Source organism: Teleopsis dalmanni, chromosome 2 (assembly GCF_002237135.1).
Source record: "Teleopsis dalmanni isolate 2A chromosome 2, ASM223713v2, whole genome shotgun sequence".
In the NCBI taxonomy this organism is placed as follows: domain Eukaryota; kingdom Metazoa; phylum Arthropoda; class Insecta; order Diptera; family Diopsidae; genus Teleopsis; species Teleopsis dalmanni.
The window spans coordinates 155,537,242-155,559,246 of NC_051847.1; the positions used below are offsets into that span (position 1 = coordinate 155,537,242).

General features: G+C 29.2%; 2 protein-coding genes across 2 annotated transcripts; one reads left to right on the forward strand and one right to left on the reverse strand.

Annotated features, from left to right (window-relative positions):
- The first annotated feature begins 1,953 nt into the window (after window positions 1–1,953).
- On the forward strand, window positions 1,954–7,152 carry LOC119683076 (importin-9). The gene is made up of 8 exons (XM_038096682.1): window positions 1,954–2,393; window positions 2,457–3,107; window positions 3,177–3,481; window positions 3,543–3,656; window positions 5,020–5,405; window positions 5,474–5,639; window positions 5,710–6,495; window positions 6,558–7,152. The coding sequence occupies exons 1-8, from the start codon at window positions 2,261–2,263 to the stop codon at window positions 7,095–7,097; spliced, it is 3,081 nt and encodes a 1,026-aa protein (XP_037952610.1). The 5' UTR covers window positions 1,954–2,260; the 3' UTR covers window positions 7,098–7,152.
- Window positions 7,153–8,533: 1,381 nt separating this feature from the next.
- LOC119683077 (transketolase-like protein 2) lies at window positions 8,534–15,885 on the reverse strand. The gene is made up of 4 exons (XM_038096683.1): window positions 15,487–15,885; window positions 10,219–10,554; window positions 8,878–10,146; window positions 8,534–8,809 (listed from the first exon to the last, which is right to left on the reverse strand). The coding sequence occupies exons 1-4, from the start codon at window positions 15,843–15,845 to the stop codon at window positions 8,632–8,634; spliced, it is 2,142 nt and encodes a 713-aa protein (XP_037952611.1). The 5' UTR covers window positions 15,846–15,885; the 3' UTR covers window positions 8,534–8,631.
- Window positions 15,886–22,005: the final 6,120 nt, after the last annotated feature.

A 22,005-nucleotide genomic window follows, 5' to 3' on the forward strand; every position in this document is an offset into this window, starting at 1 on the left:
ATCATATCTGTCACTGAATAACTTCAATGCTTCAAAAAAGACGCGACCATTTTGTCCTGCAATGCATATTAGACAAACTAATATATTTCTCAACTTCACAAATTCACTGAAATTTTGATTGTAAGTAGATGAAATATATACTGTTCACCTACCAATCACTCTAAGATGTCGCTGGATCTGGAACGAACTGTATTTTCTCTAATCATATGCTACAGTACAGTACTAAATATTACAAAATTAAAAAATACTTATAAACCAAATATGTCACATATATCAAGGCAACTTTGACCAGAAATATGTCTTTAAATAACAGACACTCTCTTCCTCTAAATAAGGAGTAGTGTCATTATGTTGATATCCGTTTTTACAGATCATTACGTGATGTATGTGCCCGCGACTAGATCATGTGCCTCTAGTAGTCAGAATAACGACACAATAATACACTAAGTACTGGTTATGGCACTGTCCGTAGCGCTCCAGACCTCTTCAACCATAGGATCAATTCACTAGTCAATCTTAGAGTAATCACTCTCCGCACGGGGAGGTACGCAGATCTTACATCAAGCACTGAATAATCATGAAGCTTATAGGCAATACATAAATTAGTCAATGAGTCGAGACCCTGTAGTACCCCCAGCTATCAAAGAGTAAAAGTGCTCAGTTGCGCTGACTCGAAAAAAGGATCAACATACATACTAGTCAAATGTAGAATTATTGTTTTTAATATAAATTAAAAATTGTGTATGAGAGAAAATTTTCTCTTTCATTTAAAAGTTAGTCATAGTGACGAAACTTTTTTTGTCACGTCACGTTGATCGTAACAGTACCAATCAGTATCAATGTCAGAATTTGTGCCTACTAGGTGCTTACAAATATGTATATATTTGTGTGATTATGCCTTTTTATATAAAACTATTACGTTTGTAATTTAGGCACTAATAAAAAGTATTAAAATAGTGAAAGTACGAAATCGACATTTGTTATATCACTCCCTATATAACATGCCTTTTGGTCATGACTAAAAACGCTATAAAACTGCCGTGATAATCATATGATTGTCTCTTTAACATGACTTTTAGCTGATTTCTACCTTTAAGAATAGACAGTAGATCTTAGGATAAAGGATGAAAGACACGATTTGGCACTTGTTATATTTCTAAAAGGTTGTGTCCTGATGAAAGTTTAATTCCTTTACAAATTTTTACATTAGAGAATAGTCGGAAATCAATAGAAAGTGTTGAGATAAGAGTATTGAAGACACGATTGAACATTTTTATTCAAAAATTCAGCTTTGTCTACACAAATGATCAACTAAGGACCAATCATATGATTGTCTTTTAAGATTTCTAATATAAATCACTAGTAAAAGGACTTAGAATATGTGGAGATGGCGAAGTAAGTGCTCAAACATAACCATATGAGTCCCGATCCCTTTCTAACGAAATCACTACAATAATAAAATATTATTAACAATATTACTATTAAAATATCACATTTATGTTTTATTCTTATGAAAATATATGTATGTATATTACTTTATTGGTTTCATTATTGATTTGAGTCTTGAAATTTTATTCATCAAAAAATAAATAAATAAATGTTATTAAAAATATACTATTTATTCTATTAAAAAATAGTTGAAAAATATTAATATCAAATATTAATATCATAATATTTATTCATTAGAATTAACAATTATAGAATTTAATTTGTCTTATAAATAATTAAATAATCAATTTAAAAATATATTTAAAAATACTAAAATATATTAATAAATATTAAAATTTATTAATAAATTTTAAAATATATTAATAAATATTGTTATATGTCAAAAAAGGTTATAATTTATAAGAGCGCCATCTACTGCAAACTTCAATTGGATTTGTAATATTTTCATTTCATTTGTTTTGTGTATTTAGTTTTCGTTTTTACAAAAATAAAATTGCTAAATTTTTGTAAAATTTGAAATAATTTTCGAATGAAAAGAAGCAAATATACATTCAATTGATTAAATTTTTAATTTTACTATTAAATAGTTCTAATTATGATATTTGCTTTGATTCCGCTTTCGAGTCTCGAATAACAGCTGTTTCGAAACAAGAAAAAAGTTCGCGGTTAAATATTGCACGCCGCGAACAGTTGTTGATGGACACAGACATTCAAAGAAATTAAGGCAGGCAGAACCGCGTTACTATTGGTTAATACGCATTAAATATTTGGTTTTAAATTTTGAATTTTTTTTAAAAAATAATTAAACAAAATGTCGCTGGCATTTCAAAATGCGGATTCTATAAGGCAGGCACTTCTCGAAGAATTGCAAAATTTGCTTACTTCGGACACAGCCGCCCTACAACGTGCTGAAGCTCGTATTAAACAATTGGAATACACCGATGGTGCGTATCACACAAAACAATGAGTAATTGCTTAAAAATTTTATTAATATCTACTTGCATTAGGCTATGGCATATATTTATCTGAATTAATTATGAATCAAGCGCTTGAACTGCCGCTGCGTCAAATCGCTTCAATTATGTTAACGCGATACGTAGAAAATCATTGGAGCGAACCAAGTTTGGACGAAAGTGGCGCTGAGAATACAAATTGCGTTCTGCCTGAACATTCAAAACGCTCTATACGTAATATATTACCGAATGGACTATATGATCCCAATTCCAAAATACGTTCATCTGTGGCGCATACAATATCGACAATTTCCGCTACCGATTGGCCCCAGGTATGGACGGAATTGTTTGATATTATTATTAAATGCTTGGGTGGTACTGAAAACTCTATACATGGTGCCATGCAAATACTAAGGGAGTTTTCATATGATGAAAAGCAAATAAAGGAATTAGGTCCTGTGGTTATATCAGAAGTGTATCGCATTTTTGACTCGGAACAGGTTTATAGCATTAAAACGCGTACATCGGCTATACGCATTCTGAAGTCTGTGTTCTTGTCCATTAGTATTAATATATTAGATAAACAAGAACAGGCATCAATGATGAATTCCATTCTAACCAATTTTATGGACAAACTATTGCATTATCTCTCTATGAACTGCGGAGAAACTTCCAACTTTCTATTGAGAACTGAAATCGTTAAGAGTAAGTAAAGCACTCAGAATCTTTTTTTAATTTTTAAAACTTTAAATTATTTATCCTTCAAATATGCAGTTTTGACTTTTCTGGTAACTGATATGCCAAAATATATTTTGCCTTATATGGATCAATTGCTACCCATAATATGGCAACTATTAACACAAATTGCAAGAGTCTATGTCAAGGTTATAGTCAATCGAACTGAACCGTCTCCTTTCACAACATCTGATAACGAGGAAGATGATGAGCAGGCTAATTTCTCCAATATGATTATACAGATATTCGAATTCATTCAATGCATAATTGGTGCCGGCAGATTTCGTTCAGTCATCAAAAGTGTGCTAACTGATTTGGTCTATATTATTATAGTCTACATACAGGTGAGTAATCTGTAAGCTGAATTCAGGCCTAAAAGTTAATTATTTATTTAAATTTATAAAGGTATCTGCACAACAAATAGAGGACTGGGACGAAGATCCAGAAAAGTTTGTAGAAGATGAAGATGAAACTGGTGTAGAGCTAACTATAAGGTTATCTGGCCAAGATGTACTAGTGGTAAGTTCAATTTGTTTATTATTTTTGTTGTTGTAAATCAAATAGATCTTTTGAAAAAGGTGAACAGTACTTAACAAGTATTAAGTAAATACTATAACTAGTATTTTTACAAGTGTATTATTTTTAACATAGAAATATCGAAAAAGAAAATTTTTTTCCAATATTTTTAGTTTAATTTATAAAATATAATTTAATCACTTTAATGTTCTTACGGGAGATATAAAAATGGTTCTTTGATGCGTCAGTGGCTATATACCAAAACTAGTAATCTTTTAAGATGACTGACAACTTTCAATAGTGTCTCCAAAACGAAGTCTACTTTCACAGCTTTGAGCAGCGGTATAACACCGATATAATATAAATTTCTTTTAACTACTGTTTCAGAAACGGTACTGTATCTGTTCCATATGGGCCCAAATCGAAAAATCTGATTGTACCTACATATGTTCTATGACTGTCACAACATGAAATAAATATTATCTCATCATTGCACCATATTATATTTGAAAATATACCACTAAATAATCTTGATCATAATCTTGATTAGATCTCGAATGTTCTCAACGGATATCATATTGTAGGTGCTATTGTTATTGTACTAGCCCGAATATACTAGAGGTTACTATACACCTATAAGATCTATTATGTTATCCCGGAAGAAAATCTTGCAAGATAAACCCCTAGAACAAATAAAGACTTTTGTGCAATCTAACAGTATCTCTTAATTCCAGATTGCAGAAGACCTCATTCAATTAATGAAAGTAGAGGAATCGGTCGTGAAAGATTCTTAGTTCGTCTATTTTTATAATCGATATATAACAATGTTGTTCCGACCAATTCTAGAAACTTACAAAGTATTTTATATTGCCGTAGGCCCGTAGCCAAAAATTTACTTATGAGGAATGCTTTCAAACAATTTTAGTAACTTAAAAAAATTATATTATTCATATTATATGAATTATGAATATGCATTATATATATATATAAATATATAATTCTCTCCCTGCGTACCTGCAGTATACCTCAATCCACTTTCAAGAATAATAATTTTGAATACAAATTTTGGTCCCTATGGGAGATACAGGAATTAATGATGACCATTACTCCAAAAGTTAGAAAAATGTTTTACTAACCATATAACTAATCTTGATATTTTCTATCAACTTTCTGGCGCCAGTTATACGTTTATCCATATTATTTAATATTGGACTATAACATTATCTGAATTATAATTCTTAGACTCGAAGACACTAATGCAAATAATCTATATATATTGTTCAAAATGCCCATATGTATTTAAACTTATACTTACACGTTTTTATATAATAACCATTTTAACTATTTTATTATCCCACTTCAACAGACACTTAATGACGAACTTAGCGCAAAAGTTTTACCTGCTCTTCAAGAAGCTATTAGACGTCACATGAATGTGGCTGAAGCTGAGAAAGCAGCTGGTAATTCGCATTGGTGGAAAATTCAAGAAGCTTGTATGGTTGCTGTACATACCTTCAATGAAGTTATTTTGGATTCAGGAGATCAATTTGATTTATTGAATTACCTAACATTTGCACGCGAGATGCTTAACTATCATGAATCGGCACATTTGGTAGGACGTGCCCTGTGGACTTTAAGCTCTTACTCGAAGTCGCCCTTATACAATATACAAATGTTGGAAGAGATATTAAATGTAACTTTACAAAGTTTGACTCCAGATAAATCGATTGTATTAAAAATTTGCGCAGTCAGGTGAGTTGCATTCTTATAGCACCAAACATATATATCTTTCAAAAAACAAAAAAAACATTTCTTTTCAGAGCTGTCTATGGTTTCATTTATTCTCACTTGAGAGCCGAAAGTGAAAAACGTGCTTTAATAAAAACGAAATTAATTGGTTGCCTTGATGGTATCCTAGGCATTATTCCTGGTAGCAAAAGCTCTGTATTAGCTTTACTTTTGGAAACGATTACTACGATGATTAATGTAAGTAAAATACTAAATCAATTGCAATATTGAAATTCTCTTATGAAATTCTCTTTAATAATACTTGCAGTTTGATAACGATTTTGCTGCTACGTCTCAAGGCAAATTAGTGCCTCTGATTATTGCAGTATTCATAAAATATCCTGAAGATCCTTTCATTTTGGAAATACTACAGGAAATGATAAAAGCTATATCTCAGAATCCATCATGTCAACAGTCCCTACAAGAAAAGTTCATACCCACTCTTGTTAGCATACTGCAATTAGAAGGTGATCTGGCAAAGGCTGGGAAACAGGATATAGCTTTGGATATATTGACCTCCATTGTCAAGCACTCAGCGGCGCCTTTATCCAATATGTTAATTGAGAACGCCTTTCCTGCTATGATACATTGTGTACTACGCACTGATGATCAATCTGTTATGGTGTCCGGCGGCGAATGCTTACGCGCTTATATATTTCTATCGCCGGAGCAAATTTGCACTTATAAGAACGGTGAAGGTCTTAACTATGTTATGCAACTTACTACAATGTTATTAAATCCGATGAACAATGAAATGACAGCAGGCCAAATAGGTCGCTTGGTTATAACTATTATAACCAAAATGGGTAACATGCTTGGCGAAAATGTAGATCTACTCCTTAAAGCTGTTATCAGTAAAATGCAATTAGTGGAGTGCTTAAAGGTTGTAATGAGCTTAGTTGTTATATTTGCGCATTTATTCCTGACACAAATGGACGCCGTTTTAAATTTTTTGTCCACTGTACCAGGTCCAACCGGCGAGCCAGCTATGCAGTTTGTTTTTAATAATTGGCTGTCTCGACAAGCCTCGTTCTTTGGTGCATATGAACGCAAGGTGAGTAATATTTCACATACAAAACCTCATCTGTTTTGTTATTGTCGTTGTTATCTGATTAGGTCACCACAATGGCGATGTGTAAACTATTTGAATATGGTTTAACTACACAAGATAATCGATTAACTTCAATCACCATCAAGGAACGAATACATGTTGATAATCTTAATACAACACCACGTGTAAAAACACGTTCACAGGCTGCTAGCTCGCAGCAATGGGTTACTATACCTGCTTTAGTGAAGATGTTTAAATTGCTTATCAATGAGTTGGCTCATCTTAGAGAGGTCAAATTGGCTTGTCTGGAAACTGATTCTGAAGATGAAGACGATCCACCAAGTGGTGAAAAACAATTAATTTCACCACCCAAAGGTCGCTTTATTTCCGACTTGTATTTTAATGATGATGACGATGAAGATGTCGATGACGACTTACTCACACAAGAACTTTCAAAAAATCCACTATTCCAAGCAAATATGGAGGAATATCTTGCGGGTTTCCTACAGAATTTCTCTAGTAGTGAGCATTTTAACATGTTTGTACCACATTTAAATGAGCAAGAGAAAAGTATATTAAGATCCATCCAAGTTAATGTTGAATAAAATTACCTAAAAAAATTCATTTCTTATGTATATTCATCTGTTAAACTATTTTTAATAAAAAAATCATTTGTCATATTTTCGAAGAATATTGTAAAATCTTGTTTAAAATTCTGCCGAGAAACAAAACTTGCCTAATATGATGAACGAGGTAACTCTTGTGATCTACCCAAGCTTTCACTGTTAACCTTAAATTGTTGAAAAATAATTACAAATACGAATACGTGGAATAGAATATTGTTGGGTAAAGGAAGTGTGAAATAGGGGGAGGGGGATTGTTTGGTGTTTAGATTAGGACATCAAAACAAATGGAAACAATACGGGGGTAGAGTAGAGCTGCAGTTTCGGGCACACGCATTTTGTGCGTGTGAAAAAACTGTATAGCACATGGCTATATCGTGACCTTAATTGGGTTGCGACAATTCTTGCTGTACAGGGAAGGCGTAGCTCTTCCTGAGAAATATTAGGCGGAGGCCTCTTGAGAATTTTTTTGACCTATACAACCGTGGTCTCGAAGAGGAAAATACATCTGTAAAAGGCTGTAAGTTTTCGTTTGTATTTGATAATGGCTTCATCCATTGGTGTCTTACGTCATTCCAGAAAGAAAATATACCAGTTAACCTTATATATTTAAGTTTAATTGCCAGTTTAGCCGTTGGAAGAGACATACTAGTATTCGAAAGGTATAAATCAAAGAACAGCGTGCCTGCTTTAGCGAGTTCGTCTGCTTTAGAGTATCTCTATTTCTAGGAACCCAAATGAGTTGAACGCCAAGAAATCTAATCAACTCGTTAACAAAAGTTCGATTTTTTCGATATACAATAGAAACTTAGGTGTAATACCTACCAGAGATTTAATTGCAGCTTGGTTGTCTGGTAAAATTATGATGGTTCCAAAAACGGGCAACGAAAAAGATGTAGAGGTGAGTGATCAAGTTAATGGAGCACTAATCGGACTTGATGTATGAGACTGAAGAAGGCACGCGGCCTGCTGCGTAAGGCCGGTAGCTCGGTTATGCAGGTTGTGCAAAAACAGCCGGAGCTATGTGCCGGAACTACTCGTCGAACATGACGACTAAGTACCGTTCTTCAACTCCCAAAGGAATTTTATAAGCAAAACCCTGCGTGCTACAACATAAAATTGCGATATTCTGACTTAACCCTGTATATAGAGACATAATTATATTTTTTAACAATGTATGTACTAATTAGAACTTAAGGAAATATTGTTTAAATTTTTTATTCAAAATCATAAAATATTCATTATTGGATAAAGTAAGGAACACAATATATTTAATTTGTTACCAAAATATAAAAAGGCAAAATAATTTATTCAAGTGTCTTTTAGTAAACATTTCAATATTGGTGGAATGAACGGTAATCATTCGACTGATTATTGTATTTAATTTGATTTGTATATATGTAATTGTAAAAAAAAAATTGTTTATATATATGTATTTATTGAAACCACATCACACTAAACCGATATATTCTTGTTATAAATTCTTAAATGTTAAATGCAATTTTTTATAATTGCTTTACAACTCCAGTAGAGCATTAGCAGCATTAACCACATGTCCAGCTGATATACCAAACATCTCAATAAGAGCAGTTGCAGGACCAGAGCGAGGCACACTTGGTACATATAAGTGTTTTACTACAAAGTTGCGTTGTTCGGCAAGTGCGCTAAGCACAGCTTCACCAAGTCCACCTTGTCTGTAAATTAAAATAATTTTTTAATTTTTAAAAAAAAAATTCAATTTAATGTGTGTTAATTTACGTACTGATAATGATCTTCAACGACAACAACACGTCCGCCACATGCGGTTCCGTGTTCAATTATTAAACAAGCATCCAAAGGCTTAACGGTGAAAGGATCAATAACGCGTGCGTTTATACCACACTTTTCCAATTCAGCTGCGGCATTCAAGCATTCATACAAAGTAATACCAGCGCCAATAAGCAAAACTTGATCCTTCTTTGATTGTTTTACCACTTTGCCTTTGCCAATGACGAACGGTTCATCATTCTTATATAAAACGGCAGTATTGGGGCGTGATGTACGTATAAAGCAAATTCCTTCTTTATTAGCAGCTAATTCAACAGCACGCTCGCAACTTACAGCATCGGAAGGATAGAATACAGTACTGCCGGGAATGGTACGGAACATAGCAATATCTTCCAAACCCATTTGTGAAGGACCATCTTCACCAATACTAACACCGCAATGAGAGCCAACGAAATTGACATTTGTTTGAGAGATAGCACCCATACGTATTTGATCAAAAGCGCGTGTAAAGAATGTGGCAAAAGTTGAAGCAAAAGCAATGGTACGATCGCGACAAGCAGCACCGATAGCTACGCCAACCAAGTTTTGCTCAGCAATGAAACATTCAACGTAACGGTCAGGATAATCCTTCTTTATCTTTTCGGAATAAGTAGAGTTTTTGGTATCACCATCGAGTGCGATTACGCGGCAGTTATTTTCGGCTATCTTTGCGAGTGCTGTTCCGTAAGCCAAACGTGTGGCAACTTCTTGACCCAATTTATAGTTTGGTGGTGATGACAATTTAACATTTGTAATATCAACTTGTGGTACTTGTTTTAGTTTAGTGGGTGTTTTAGGTCCAATAGTAGGAGACGCACAAGCGTCAACCATTAAACCTTCCAAGTGTTTGATAACTTCGTTTGCTTTATCTCCTAAAGGCTTACCATGCCAATTGTCCTTATCTTCAATATTGGGAAAGAATTTGCCTTTATATGTCTTGGCGATAATGGCAGTGGGCTTATTTTTAGTATTTGCAGCTTCATAAAAAGCTTTGCACAACTCCTCAACATCATGTCCATCAACGACAAGTGGATTAAACCCAAAAGCATCCAAACGCTTGCAGTAAACATCCATTTGATGTTGCAAAGAGGTAGGCTCAGATTGACCTAAACGATTGACATCAAAGATAACGCATAAATTGTCGAGTTTATAATGGCCAGCAAAATGCAATGACTCCCAAATTGAACCCTCAGCTGATTCACCATCACCAACAACAACATAAGTTCTAGAGTACAAAAAAAAAATTGGTGAGATAAATTAAATATAACATATCGTAAAAATTTTCCAATATATTTACCTATAATCGGCTTTATCAAAATTCTTTCCAACATATGCCATACCAGCAGCAACAGCTACACCTTGACCTAAAGAACCAGTACCAACATCGATGAAATTCAAGCGTGGTGTTGGGTGTCCCTCCAAATCGCTATCAATTTTACGCAAATTTTGCAGTTCTTCAACTGGGAAGAGTCCAGCTTCAGCCCAGGCTGCATATAAAATTGGTGCTGCATGACCCTTAGAAAGTACAAAACGATCACTTGAAGGATCGCGAGGACATTTCATATTAAGACGCAATGTGTTGAAAAACAACACTGACATTATTTCGGCGATCGAAGAACATGACGTCGGATGTCTAAAATCATATAGAATATTTATTTTTTTTTTTTAATATATTTAATTATTTATTCAGTTAAATGAGAATTAACTATATTATTTATTTGTTTTTGTATTTATCAATGAAAATAATTGAAAATACTGGAAAGTGCCTCACTGCCCTCGACCTACAATCTGAATTCTACGCAATCTACACCGAATTACGATATCAAAAGCACAAATAAAAGTGAACGTACAATCCATTTCGATTTAATTTATGTCTTATTTGCGATTACGTAGCCACCAACGGTCGGGGGGCTCGCCAAAATGACGCAATACTCGCATGCTTGGCATTGAAAACCGCTACATTGGCGACTTATTCAAGAAAATATATTTAAGTAGCGAGAAGAGGGGCCAACATTTTTATTATTTCTTTTTCAGCCAATAGGGCCATTGACTTCGTTCAAAAATAAATTATTATCAAAAATAAAATTTCTAAAAGTTATATATTAATTTTTTTTTGCACACATTTCAGTTTATGTAAGCTTTTAATATTACTACTTAATTATTTATTCATTAATTATTGATTTAAATTATAAATTATTCATTTATATTATAAAAACATGAAAAAGTAACCGAACTTTTTTTTTATAATATGTATTATTGGCGATATTTATGAATATGTAAAAGTATATTGTATATATAAACGCGTATATAAGAGGTTGGAAAACTAAACTTAAATATAATTTTAATATTTATATAAATACGAGCCTAGTTGAGCACTGATCGCATACGTGAGTGAAACGAAGGGGTTTTCCTCGTTATTGTTGCGGTAGCCCACGGAAATCTATCGAGTAGATAGCCTGTGAGAAATTAGGAGATGGTAGTGTGAAAGGAGAAGTAAGAATAGACTGTAGGTCGGTGGAAAGTGAATCTTAGCCAAAGCTGAGAAAGAATTTTTTGCAATTGATATTAATTTAATTAATTAGATCAATTAATCTATTTTAGACACAAAGAAAAATTCAAATCTCTTCTTTTTATTTTTGTTTTATTGCTTAATCACATACTAGTATAAAAATAATAGTCGTCGCCCAATTTCTTTGTTGTCCCATACTACCTGCGCTACACCCATGCTTTCTGGCTTAAATAAATCTAGTTCGCTAAGTATTAAGCCTCTTTCTTGCTCATATCTCTAACCCCTGATTATTGAAATGAAGTTTCTGCATTGGTGTGGAAATCTTCTCAATTCATTCCTAAAAGGTAGTTTAAGTGGGTACACTGTGTCTTTCGATGCTTACCTACTCTTACCTCAAACACTACTGATCTACATCCCAACCCATACATTCGTTTTGTAATCTGTTTTCCACATACCGGAAACAAAAAAATTGATTTGTTGCAATGGAAAATTCTGTCCAATTTTTGAACTCTAAGTCGGAACTCTAAACAGAACAGATATTGCTCAGACAGTGACAGTAGTCTGTGGTTTACGATGGTAATATAGTTTATAATTAACTGATATTTTTAGTAATGAGTAACAATACATATTATAAAGATTAAGAGCAATGCTTGCGTTAAACATTTTCAGACCGTGTATATTCGTGCAAATTTGAAAGCGGGTTGGGAAATTGTCACTACATTACTGCATCCTTTGAGGATTATTGTGACATACCCACTTTAGTTCCATAGACGAGTAGCAGTTAAGAACGCCATTATGTCCTTTGGACAGATGTTGCCTAATTCCGTTATAAGTGGATAGGCAGTGGTTAAGTACCTGAGTCTGGCGAGACTATCACAATGACACAAAATGTGTTCTGCTGCTTCTACTTCTTCGCAACAAAGTCTGCAGCTATGGTCTATAGTGATACCTAGGTTCAGTACTAGTGAGAAACCCTGTGATAAGTCGGATGCCACTTCTGTTCAACATAAGTAGCTCCCTAGTTCTGGCTTTTGATCGATACGGCATGGATTTCTAAGCTTGTCCATGTATAGTAAGAATTTTATGCGATTAATCACCGGCTATAAATATCTATAAAACTATCGACATCTTGAGAAATAGAATAAAAAGGTACTTTATGAAGAGGCTATTATATATACAATACCGAAGATATTATCAAATATGCGATAGATACGTTAGATATACGTTATTCTAAATAAAATGAGACTATAAATGCAATAAATTCTAAAAATTCTTATTAATATTCATATTACTACAGTAAGTTAGAAACTTTCTGTGCTGTGTAATGACTATTTATTAAGCTAACAATATTATAATTTAATTATTATAAAAGGTCAACGTAACCTTATATGTATAATAAGGTTAATTGGACTCTTACAAAATGGTATTCATACCTATGAGAACATTTTCAATATACATACTATAATTGAATTACATACAGAATTAGTAAATGATGTATTTCTTTTAATTAATTTGTTATCAAATTGATATGTATATGTGTATAAATTAAAGTGAAAAAATTGTTTATTTACAATTGAATTTTTATTGCCTGTCTATAATCTTTTTATCGCATATTCATATCTGCACTTAAGTGCAATATCTTGTTTTTATTATAAATATTATTAAGCCCTGTACACCATCATAAAAGTGACATTATATATAACTCTGATGCATTAATTGAATTAGAAATATTCACCCGAATAATAGAACTTTTGATGAAATTGATATGTAGAAGTTCTGTATGTAGATATTTATGTAAATATTTATACAATATTTATTTATCTGCGATTGCAGTATTAAGTGCTATAGAATATAAATGATACCATTCCCCTACATATGTACATACGTTCCTGGTTGTGACTATAATACTAACAGCTATAAAATTTAACTGTGGTCCACATAATTATTAAATTCAGTATATAAGAAGCTTACAGATATCTACTGAATTTTAATATACATATATATATTATAAAATAATTTATTTAGGTGTTAAATAAATTAGATATTTTTACTCGGTGTAACAAAAAACGTTTGTTTCCTGTTTTAATGTATATATTGTGACACATTCTTTTTGACTATATCTCCTCCAGTTTATAACATATGATAATACCAAAATGTTTCATTGCAAAATTACTGCCTTCAGTCAAATTATGTTGTCGGCAATTAAGGTGCACCTATCATCCTGTAATTCATTCTAGGCATTCAAAAAATTAACGATTTTCTACTTAAGCAAATAACGAATATTTTTGGTGCAATTGAGTTACAGATGGTTTTAGTGCTTTTGCCATTTGACCTACACTGTTTTTTGGTAATGACGCGTTCCAGATCTTTACATTATTAAGCCAATCTGATATTATAACAGATTATAATTTGTGCTCAAATAACTTTTGGTACAAACGTTTATTTCTCCAATCTAACCTAATCTTGCATGCAACAATAGCATAACAATATTATAAAATATTTTCTATAATATAGTTCTATAATAGAGCTGAAGGCATAATTCCCCATGAACTGCGCCTCTGCTTTTGGCAGCTCTAGAACATTGTATCCATTGGTTCTTACTCTCCTTCATCTTCACATTTCTCACAATATTTATTAATGAGGTCTCTCAGCCTTAGTGTGTACCTATGTTATAGCCAGTGTCGGTTGTACAAGCCAAGAGTCTAAAGGAAGAAAGTCTTAGCGTAAGCATGTAAACTATGTTAAAGCCAGTGCCGGTTGCAGAACTCACAACTTTACAATGAGATTCCTACAATATTTATTAAAGAGAATTGAGTATATCTATAGCCAGTGAGCGGATGTGCAAATCACGACCTTAGACAAGACCTCTATTATTATTATGTTGAGGCTAGTTGAGTCAGTGCACTTGAGCACTTTTACTCTCTATTAACTGCGAGGTTTCTTCAAAACCCCTCTCTACGACTTGACTCGATTATTGTTTATCACTTCATCAGACTAAGCAATAACTGATCTCAGATCTACATACCTCTCTAAGGAGCCTGTAACCATTCAGATATTCGATAACGCAGTGTTGGTAAGCCTGTCTGTTGGTAAACCAAGAAAATTTCTTAACTTTTTTCTAGACGCAATCACATTAATCTAGACGTATGGCAAGTATCTTCGTTGGATACAAATGAATTGATCTGGCAATTTACTGTTCTTAATAAAAATTTATAAAAAGTCAGGGAACAACAACAAATCATACAATAAAAAAAATCTTGAACCCATTTTTCTATGTTTTTTATTGTGTTGCGTCACTGTCCTTCTATACTGAAATTCACTATACTCCGTTTTATATCAGAAGATTTTCACATAACACTTATATAATAAATTGAACCTAATGACTTTGAAAGCTCCAAATGCAATAAAAAAAACTGATTACTTTTGCAGTTTTTTTTTATTGTGAATCAACGTCACTAACAAAGCATAACGCATTGGAAATAACAACAAAAACAAATAAAAATCGAATGACTTTATCGGTAGCGGTTTTTGGTTGCTTGCCCTTTTAATCGAAAATGCAATTGACAACCAAAAGCAACAACAAAAACATATACGCGCATAAATAAAAAAAGAGTACAACAACACAACAACAAAATGTAACAAACAAAAAACAAAAAAAAAACTGCGGCAAGGAAAAAGATTACAAGTGTTAAAGCGAGAATGAATGAAGGTCAAAAAAGGTCGTAAAAAACTAAAAAAAAAATAATTAATAAGCCGCAGCATTTAATTATTCTTATCAAAAGAACAAATTACAAATTAGGTGCGGTTTGTATTAGCAAATTTTTGTTTATAATTAAATATCGATGTTCTTCACAAACATCGCCGTTCACACTGTTGCGGCAAAAAACACGTGGCTTAAGAAGAACCGTGCAAAATATGTTCCCCGCTCGGCAGGGGATCTCAATAAATACACAACAAAATAAACGCAATAATAATATAAAAATAAGCCTCATATTTCACTCGTCACGCTTTTAATTATATTTGTAATTTAATTTATATTTATTATTTTGCACTTACCCAGATTTCGAGGCTTGCGTGGAGGTTATGGAATGTATGCGTAGACGATGCGCAATATCCTTCAATTCCTGCACGGCTTTAGCTTCTGGCTTGTGATAAGACATGTTTTGTTGTTGTTGTAAAAACAAATTATAAATTCGATCAGAAATTATAAGTGGATCCGTGAAATTCAAATGATTCCAATCTATGCACTGTTTTTGCTGTGTCTCTACGTTCTGCGTCTCCCTCACCACAACGTTCACAAGCGACCGGCGTACAAAAGCAAACTGACTGCTTGGCTTTATTTGGTCTTTGGCTGAGTAAGCGGTTTCGTAAAGTCGCAGAGCTTTTTTCCAATAGCTACACCTTACGGCCAGCATATTAGGTTCTGTGGTTTCTTTTATAATTATATTGAATATTTTAATAGTTAATTTATTATATTAATAAAATAAATTTCAAAAAATTTCTTGCAAATATAATGAAATGTGGGCAAGATATGGTATTCCTCTCCTTTGGGGGCCATATCACATAAGTTCCATAATCAATAATAAATAAATACAAAATATAGTAACGTATAAAAATAAACAAAATAATTTTGTATAAAAAGAATTAATTAAATATATTGAAAATTTTAATGTAATTTTACAATAAATTATTTGTTGCTTTGTTATAATATTTTTATATACAATGAAGAGCATTAATAACAATGAATAACAATAATTATAATATAGTCAAATATTATAATAAATTCGAAATCGCAAGGGAACAGCATTATTTACGAATTAACGAGGTGTTTTCAAGGGACCAGCAATTTATTACGAATTATTAAATTATTAATTCTAATTTAATTTGCGATTAAATAAAATATTCTATTACTTAAATTAAAAATTACTTTTTTTATATTAATATTAAATATTTATTAAAATTTGTAATTCTAATCTAATTTGCGATTAAATAAAATCTGTTTTTTTTTTAAATTAAAGATTTATTTTTAAATACTAAGAGTTATAAAACACACGTAAAATTGTGTTTTAAATATGATAATATCAATTATAACATACATTAATGTTTTTTAACAATTCTAGCAACAATATAGTTAAATTTTAATTATTTTTTTATTTTTATTATATTTTTATTTTAATTTAGAATAACAGAGTATAGTTAATAACACAGCTATCAATTTTATGAAAAAAACAATCTTATTTAATAATTATTAAATGCGTATATATGTTTATATATGTATGTATAGTAAACAAAAATTGACAGTGGAGATTTTTCAATGAAATAAAATTTAAGAAAAATTATTACGAATATGAAGGTATTCTATTGATAAATTTTATTGATAAAAATGAGCTCAGTTAAAAACATACATTTCACAATTTGTTAATATCAGATTGAAAAACAAACCTTTGTTGAAGGTTTATTTCAATTTACATAAATAATTACGCTTCGAAGTAAATTATTTAATTTATTGTTAATATTGTTATAGTTAAAATCAAGTTGAAAACAGAGACGAGTTCTACTACTTAAAGTTCACAGAACTATCAAAAAATTGTATACAGATGATACGAGTATCTAAAATTTCTATAGTGTATAAGAAATACAGAAAACAATAATGCATACAAATTAAAAAAATTAATCAGTTATAAAAAATAAAGCCTTCACACTACTTTCAACAAGAGACGTTCATTCAAATCCAGTACTAAGTAGACTCGAATCAAATCTTAACTTATTTGTGTCTGATAGATATGTGGGACTTCAAAACGATCTGTTATATATAACATATAACTAACTTCTAACTTCTATAACTAACTAACTTCATTAATATATATAAATATGCATCACAAAGTAATAAATTAATGAAGAAATGTCTTTACCAACATAAGAGAGTGCTTGAAGTCACGTAAAACGTATATTTTGAAGTTCAAAGTATAAATAAATTCCTTTATTAGTGTTGGGATGGGTATACATAGCGAATGTTTTTCAACCTGACAAGTTCGGTAAAAGTGTTTACTGGATTCGCTGATTTAGATTGCGTGGAGTAATTACCTATGAGTAAATTGACGAACACTGCTCTTTATTAAACTTAATAAACACTCAGTTTGGAAAATTTTTTTATTATTGACTCACCTAATTTTTTCAGAAAGATTTTGAAAAGACTTATTTAATGGTTTATTAGTTAATTTCTTAATTCAGTTGGTAAGTAAAAAAATTTCAGACGAATCGAAAGTAATAAAGTTTAGTTTTATTTAAATCTGTACTGTTTGTAAAATATCAATTACACTATATATATAAACTATATATTTTACGTATTATTATCATTAATTTATTTTAGTTAATTTACTTATTTAATAGAACTCATCAAATCAATTAAAATGTGCCATTAATTTCATTTCATTGCGAAATAATGAATATATAGAGAAAATAGAAAGCAATTAACAATTTTTCAAAATTACTCATAAAATTTATTTTTATCTCAATGCATATCCATTCTCTGCACACGTTTTAATATTTCAGGTATTTTAATAAGCCACCCAAATAAATGTAGCGCTAATGTGCTTGTTTTTAAAAGCTCATATAGGTGAGACAAAACATCAAGAAGCTTCTATTTTCCAATGCAAAATCTACGCAGCACGTGCAGGTTAAATCTTTAAATTACAGTAAACGCCAGCTAAACTTATATTCAAAATATATCTCATATATATCTGAAATGAAATATAAAATAAATAAAATATATTAATTAACAGAGTTGGAAGAAAGTTTTTCATACAATTATACTGCAATGAAAAAAATTTATTATTTTTATTAAATAGAGAAATTTCGAAATATAGTAAACTACAAATTATTTATTTATCATTATTAAAATTAAATATATATTATAAGGAATTAATAATTACATATATATTTATTATTAGGAGAAACCAGTTGTTTATTCCTATAAGTATTATAAATGAATACATCAGTGTAATAAATAAATAAAATAAAAAACAATCTTTTTTAAATGACGTCAGATGGCTTGAGAATCTATAGAGTCTACATCTGGTACTCATTCGTCAAGAACGATTAAATTTCGTTGTCGCCCCCATTGGTTTTCTACACTTCACGAATTATAGATTTCTTCAAGTTTGATAGTTTCCCAATTAAAACTGATATAAAATTTTATTTATTTTAAATTAAAATATAATTTGTTCAATTGACAAATAATCTACATTTATCTAAGAACCGTTTTTAAATAATGAAATTCCTGAATATGAAACATTTCCAAGTTACTTTCAAAAGAATTATTATAAAGCGATTTTTCGAACACGTCATTTAACACTACGCTATATGTCAATATAGTTTAGTTTTAAAGATATCGGGCTTTGAATTTGGATCTTCTACATGTAAAATTCTAGCAAGTAGTTGCGCCATCTGGCGTATCAATTTGTTGTTCTTCTGGTTCTTTTTGTAATTAATGTAAAAATTGCGTATTGTTAGAATAAAATATGCAAAGGGTTTACAATTTTAAACCTGAATATCTATCTGAAGAAATAGGTATATTGGCTTATAGCATACAAAAAAATAAATTGCTCGAAATAACTGCATTTTCTAAAATCTGGGGCCAAAATAGTGTGCCTAGAAAATGTGAAATATATTTTCTATTCTAACAAATAAAACACAAAGTATATATTTTTTTATTTTATTTTTATAAATAATTTTTTTATTGATTATAGCTTTATAGTTCTATTTGTTTTAAAAATAAAATTGTTTTGGCAAAAGTTCGTTTGTGTAAAATTAAAAAAAAAATTATATATTTAAGTAAATGTCACAAATATTATTTCAGTGATAAATCGTGAAAGATACATTTATGAGTATTAACAAAGAAAACTTCACATATTTGGGTCACTTAGCAATATCATCAGTAAATGATGAAATTAAGTCACCGTCGGACTGTAACAATACGACAGAGATTTTTTATATTAAATCAAAAACAATTACATCTTTAATGTATTATAATTTACATTATTATATATAAATATAATTATATATAGAATATAAGTTTAAAAAAATTAATTTTTACATAAGTAAAATGCGTGAACTAATATAAAAATTAATAAAAAAATAATAAATAACTCATAAAAAAATAACAAATAAATCATAAAAAAGTAATAAATTAATTAATTAAAAGAAGAAAATTAATATTCTTTAAGATGTTTTTAAATATAATTTATAACGTAAACATATATTTTACTTTTAATATTATATTATTTATGTTGTACTTAATTAAAATTAAACAAAACGAACTTTTGCACAATACCATGACTTCAATGATTTTTTAATTAATCTATTATATAATAATTTTGTGATTTTCAATTAGTAAATTAAATTAAAAATTTTTTAAATAATTTAGTTTTAGTTTAAAAATATAATTTTGCATACATTTTTCTTAAGCAATAACAACAAATTAAAATTTATAATTATTAAATTTAAAATTATAAATATTTTGAAATTTTTACAAACGATTTTGCTATTAAAAATAATTTGTTAAATTTTATTTCTTAATATAACTTTAAAATCTACTTCATTATTTATAGTTTATATGCAATATTTTTCGTTTTTTTTTTTAACATATATTTATTTATATTAAAATTATTAAATATGTATTTCAAATGTGAAAATTCAATTTTTTATAAACTTTTATTATTTTTTAATTTTTTGATTTAGTTTTTGTTGTTTTATGTAAAAAAATAAATATGCAATTTTTAATTATCTAGTGTTTTTTTTATATATAAGGCAAAATAAATTTGGCTTTTGTAATGAACAAAAAACTAAACATTAAAATTAATTTTAATTAAAATAAATAAAAAAATTTTTAAAATATTTATATTATCAATTTATTAAAAATATTCAATAATTTTTTAATTAGTTTTTAAATTATATCAGAACTATACAAAAACTTCAGGATCTGTAATTCTATAATTATGGATGATTATTCTTGTAGCATAAGCACCATTATATCCTTGTAATATATAAGCATGATATATATATAATTTATTAATTTTGAACCAAATAGATGAAATACAAAAAGCAAAATTTTTTTAGATATACTTTTGGTAAACACTATTCTTTTAAAATAAAAGTATGAATACTGAAAAATTTATATTACAAAAATTGAGAAAATATTACTTCAACAAATAATAGAGCATTAAAAAATAAAATAAAAAGAATTTTTTTACAATTTATAAGCCAACTTTATGTTATATTCTTCTAGTTAAAATTATAATAATTTAAGAATTATATTAAAGTTTTAAAATAATGAAAAAATGTCTGGTAAAAAAATTAATAGAACAATTGAGGTCGATATCAATATTTATAACAATTTATAATTGTTTAATTTTAAGTTATTAATAATCTTAAAGTCTGAAAAAGTATTTATCTATTATAGCTATATCGTAAATATTGAAGCAAAAAAAATTAATATTTTACAAAAAAATAAAATAGTTGAAAAAAAAAAATAAGTAAAAATAAATAACAAAAACAAAACAAAAAAATTAAGTAGTTAAAAAAAAAGAAAAATAAGTAAAAATAAATAACAAAAACAAAACTTTGGATAATTTTAATAGTTTTAAATTAAAAGTAACTAGAAAAAATTATTCAGTCAAGGAGTTACTGCAATGAAAAATATGTGAAATAGGTATTAAAAAAATAAATAATAATTAAATAGAATAAAAATATGTATTAATTCAGATGTCAGTCTAAAAACAAAGTGATTTATTATAAAATGTTTATTTATTTATACTGATTAAGGCCCGTGTCAACAACTTAATAATTCAGTTATTAAAATAACCTGCTCAAAGAAAGAATAACAAAATGCTTCAAAATATTGACTATATAAATTTAATTATTTTATATTGAAAAATTATAACATAATTTTAATTATATTATTTTGAATTTAATTATTATAATATCAATTATATAAATTAATTATATAATTAATTAATTAATTATATAAAATATTTATTGCAGTGTAGTTTGGTGTTAATGTCATTCTATGCTTTAAAAAAAGAAACTTAAAATACATTCAAGTATATTTTTCCAGCAACTTAGTGTTTATATTTAAAATAATTATTTTAATTAATTTCATATAAAACAGTTAGTTAAAATGTCTTAATTGGGAAAATAAAATCAATTGAACTTTACACAATTACAGTTACATATTACTTCTATCATTTTGTATACAAATAATTTATAAAAGCCTACAAATAAATGCGCTATGCTAGTCTATTTGTTGTTTTTATTTAAACTATGACTTAATGTTATAAACAAATTTAAATGAAATATTTTTTACATGTTTAAAGAAGAAGAATAGATAGAAAAAGTGGCTTATATACTTATTTACAGTAGAAATAAAATACTTAAGCTGTTGATAAATATCTAACGCTATCACTGAATTTATTATTTAATAAATATTTAAATAAAAGCTACTTAATTTATATGAGTTAAATATCAATGAATTTGACTGTTGAATTCGTAAAATATTAATAAACATTATATAAATAA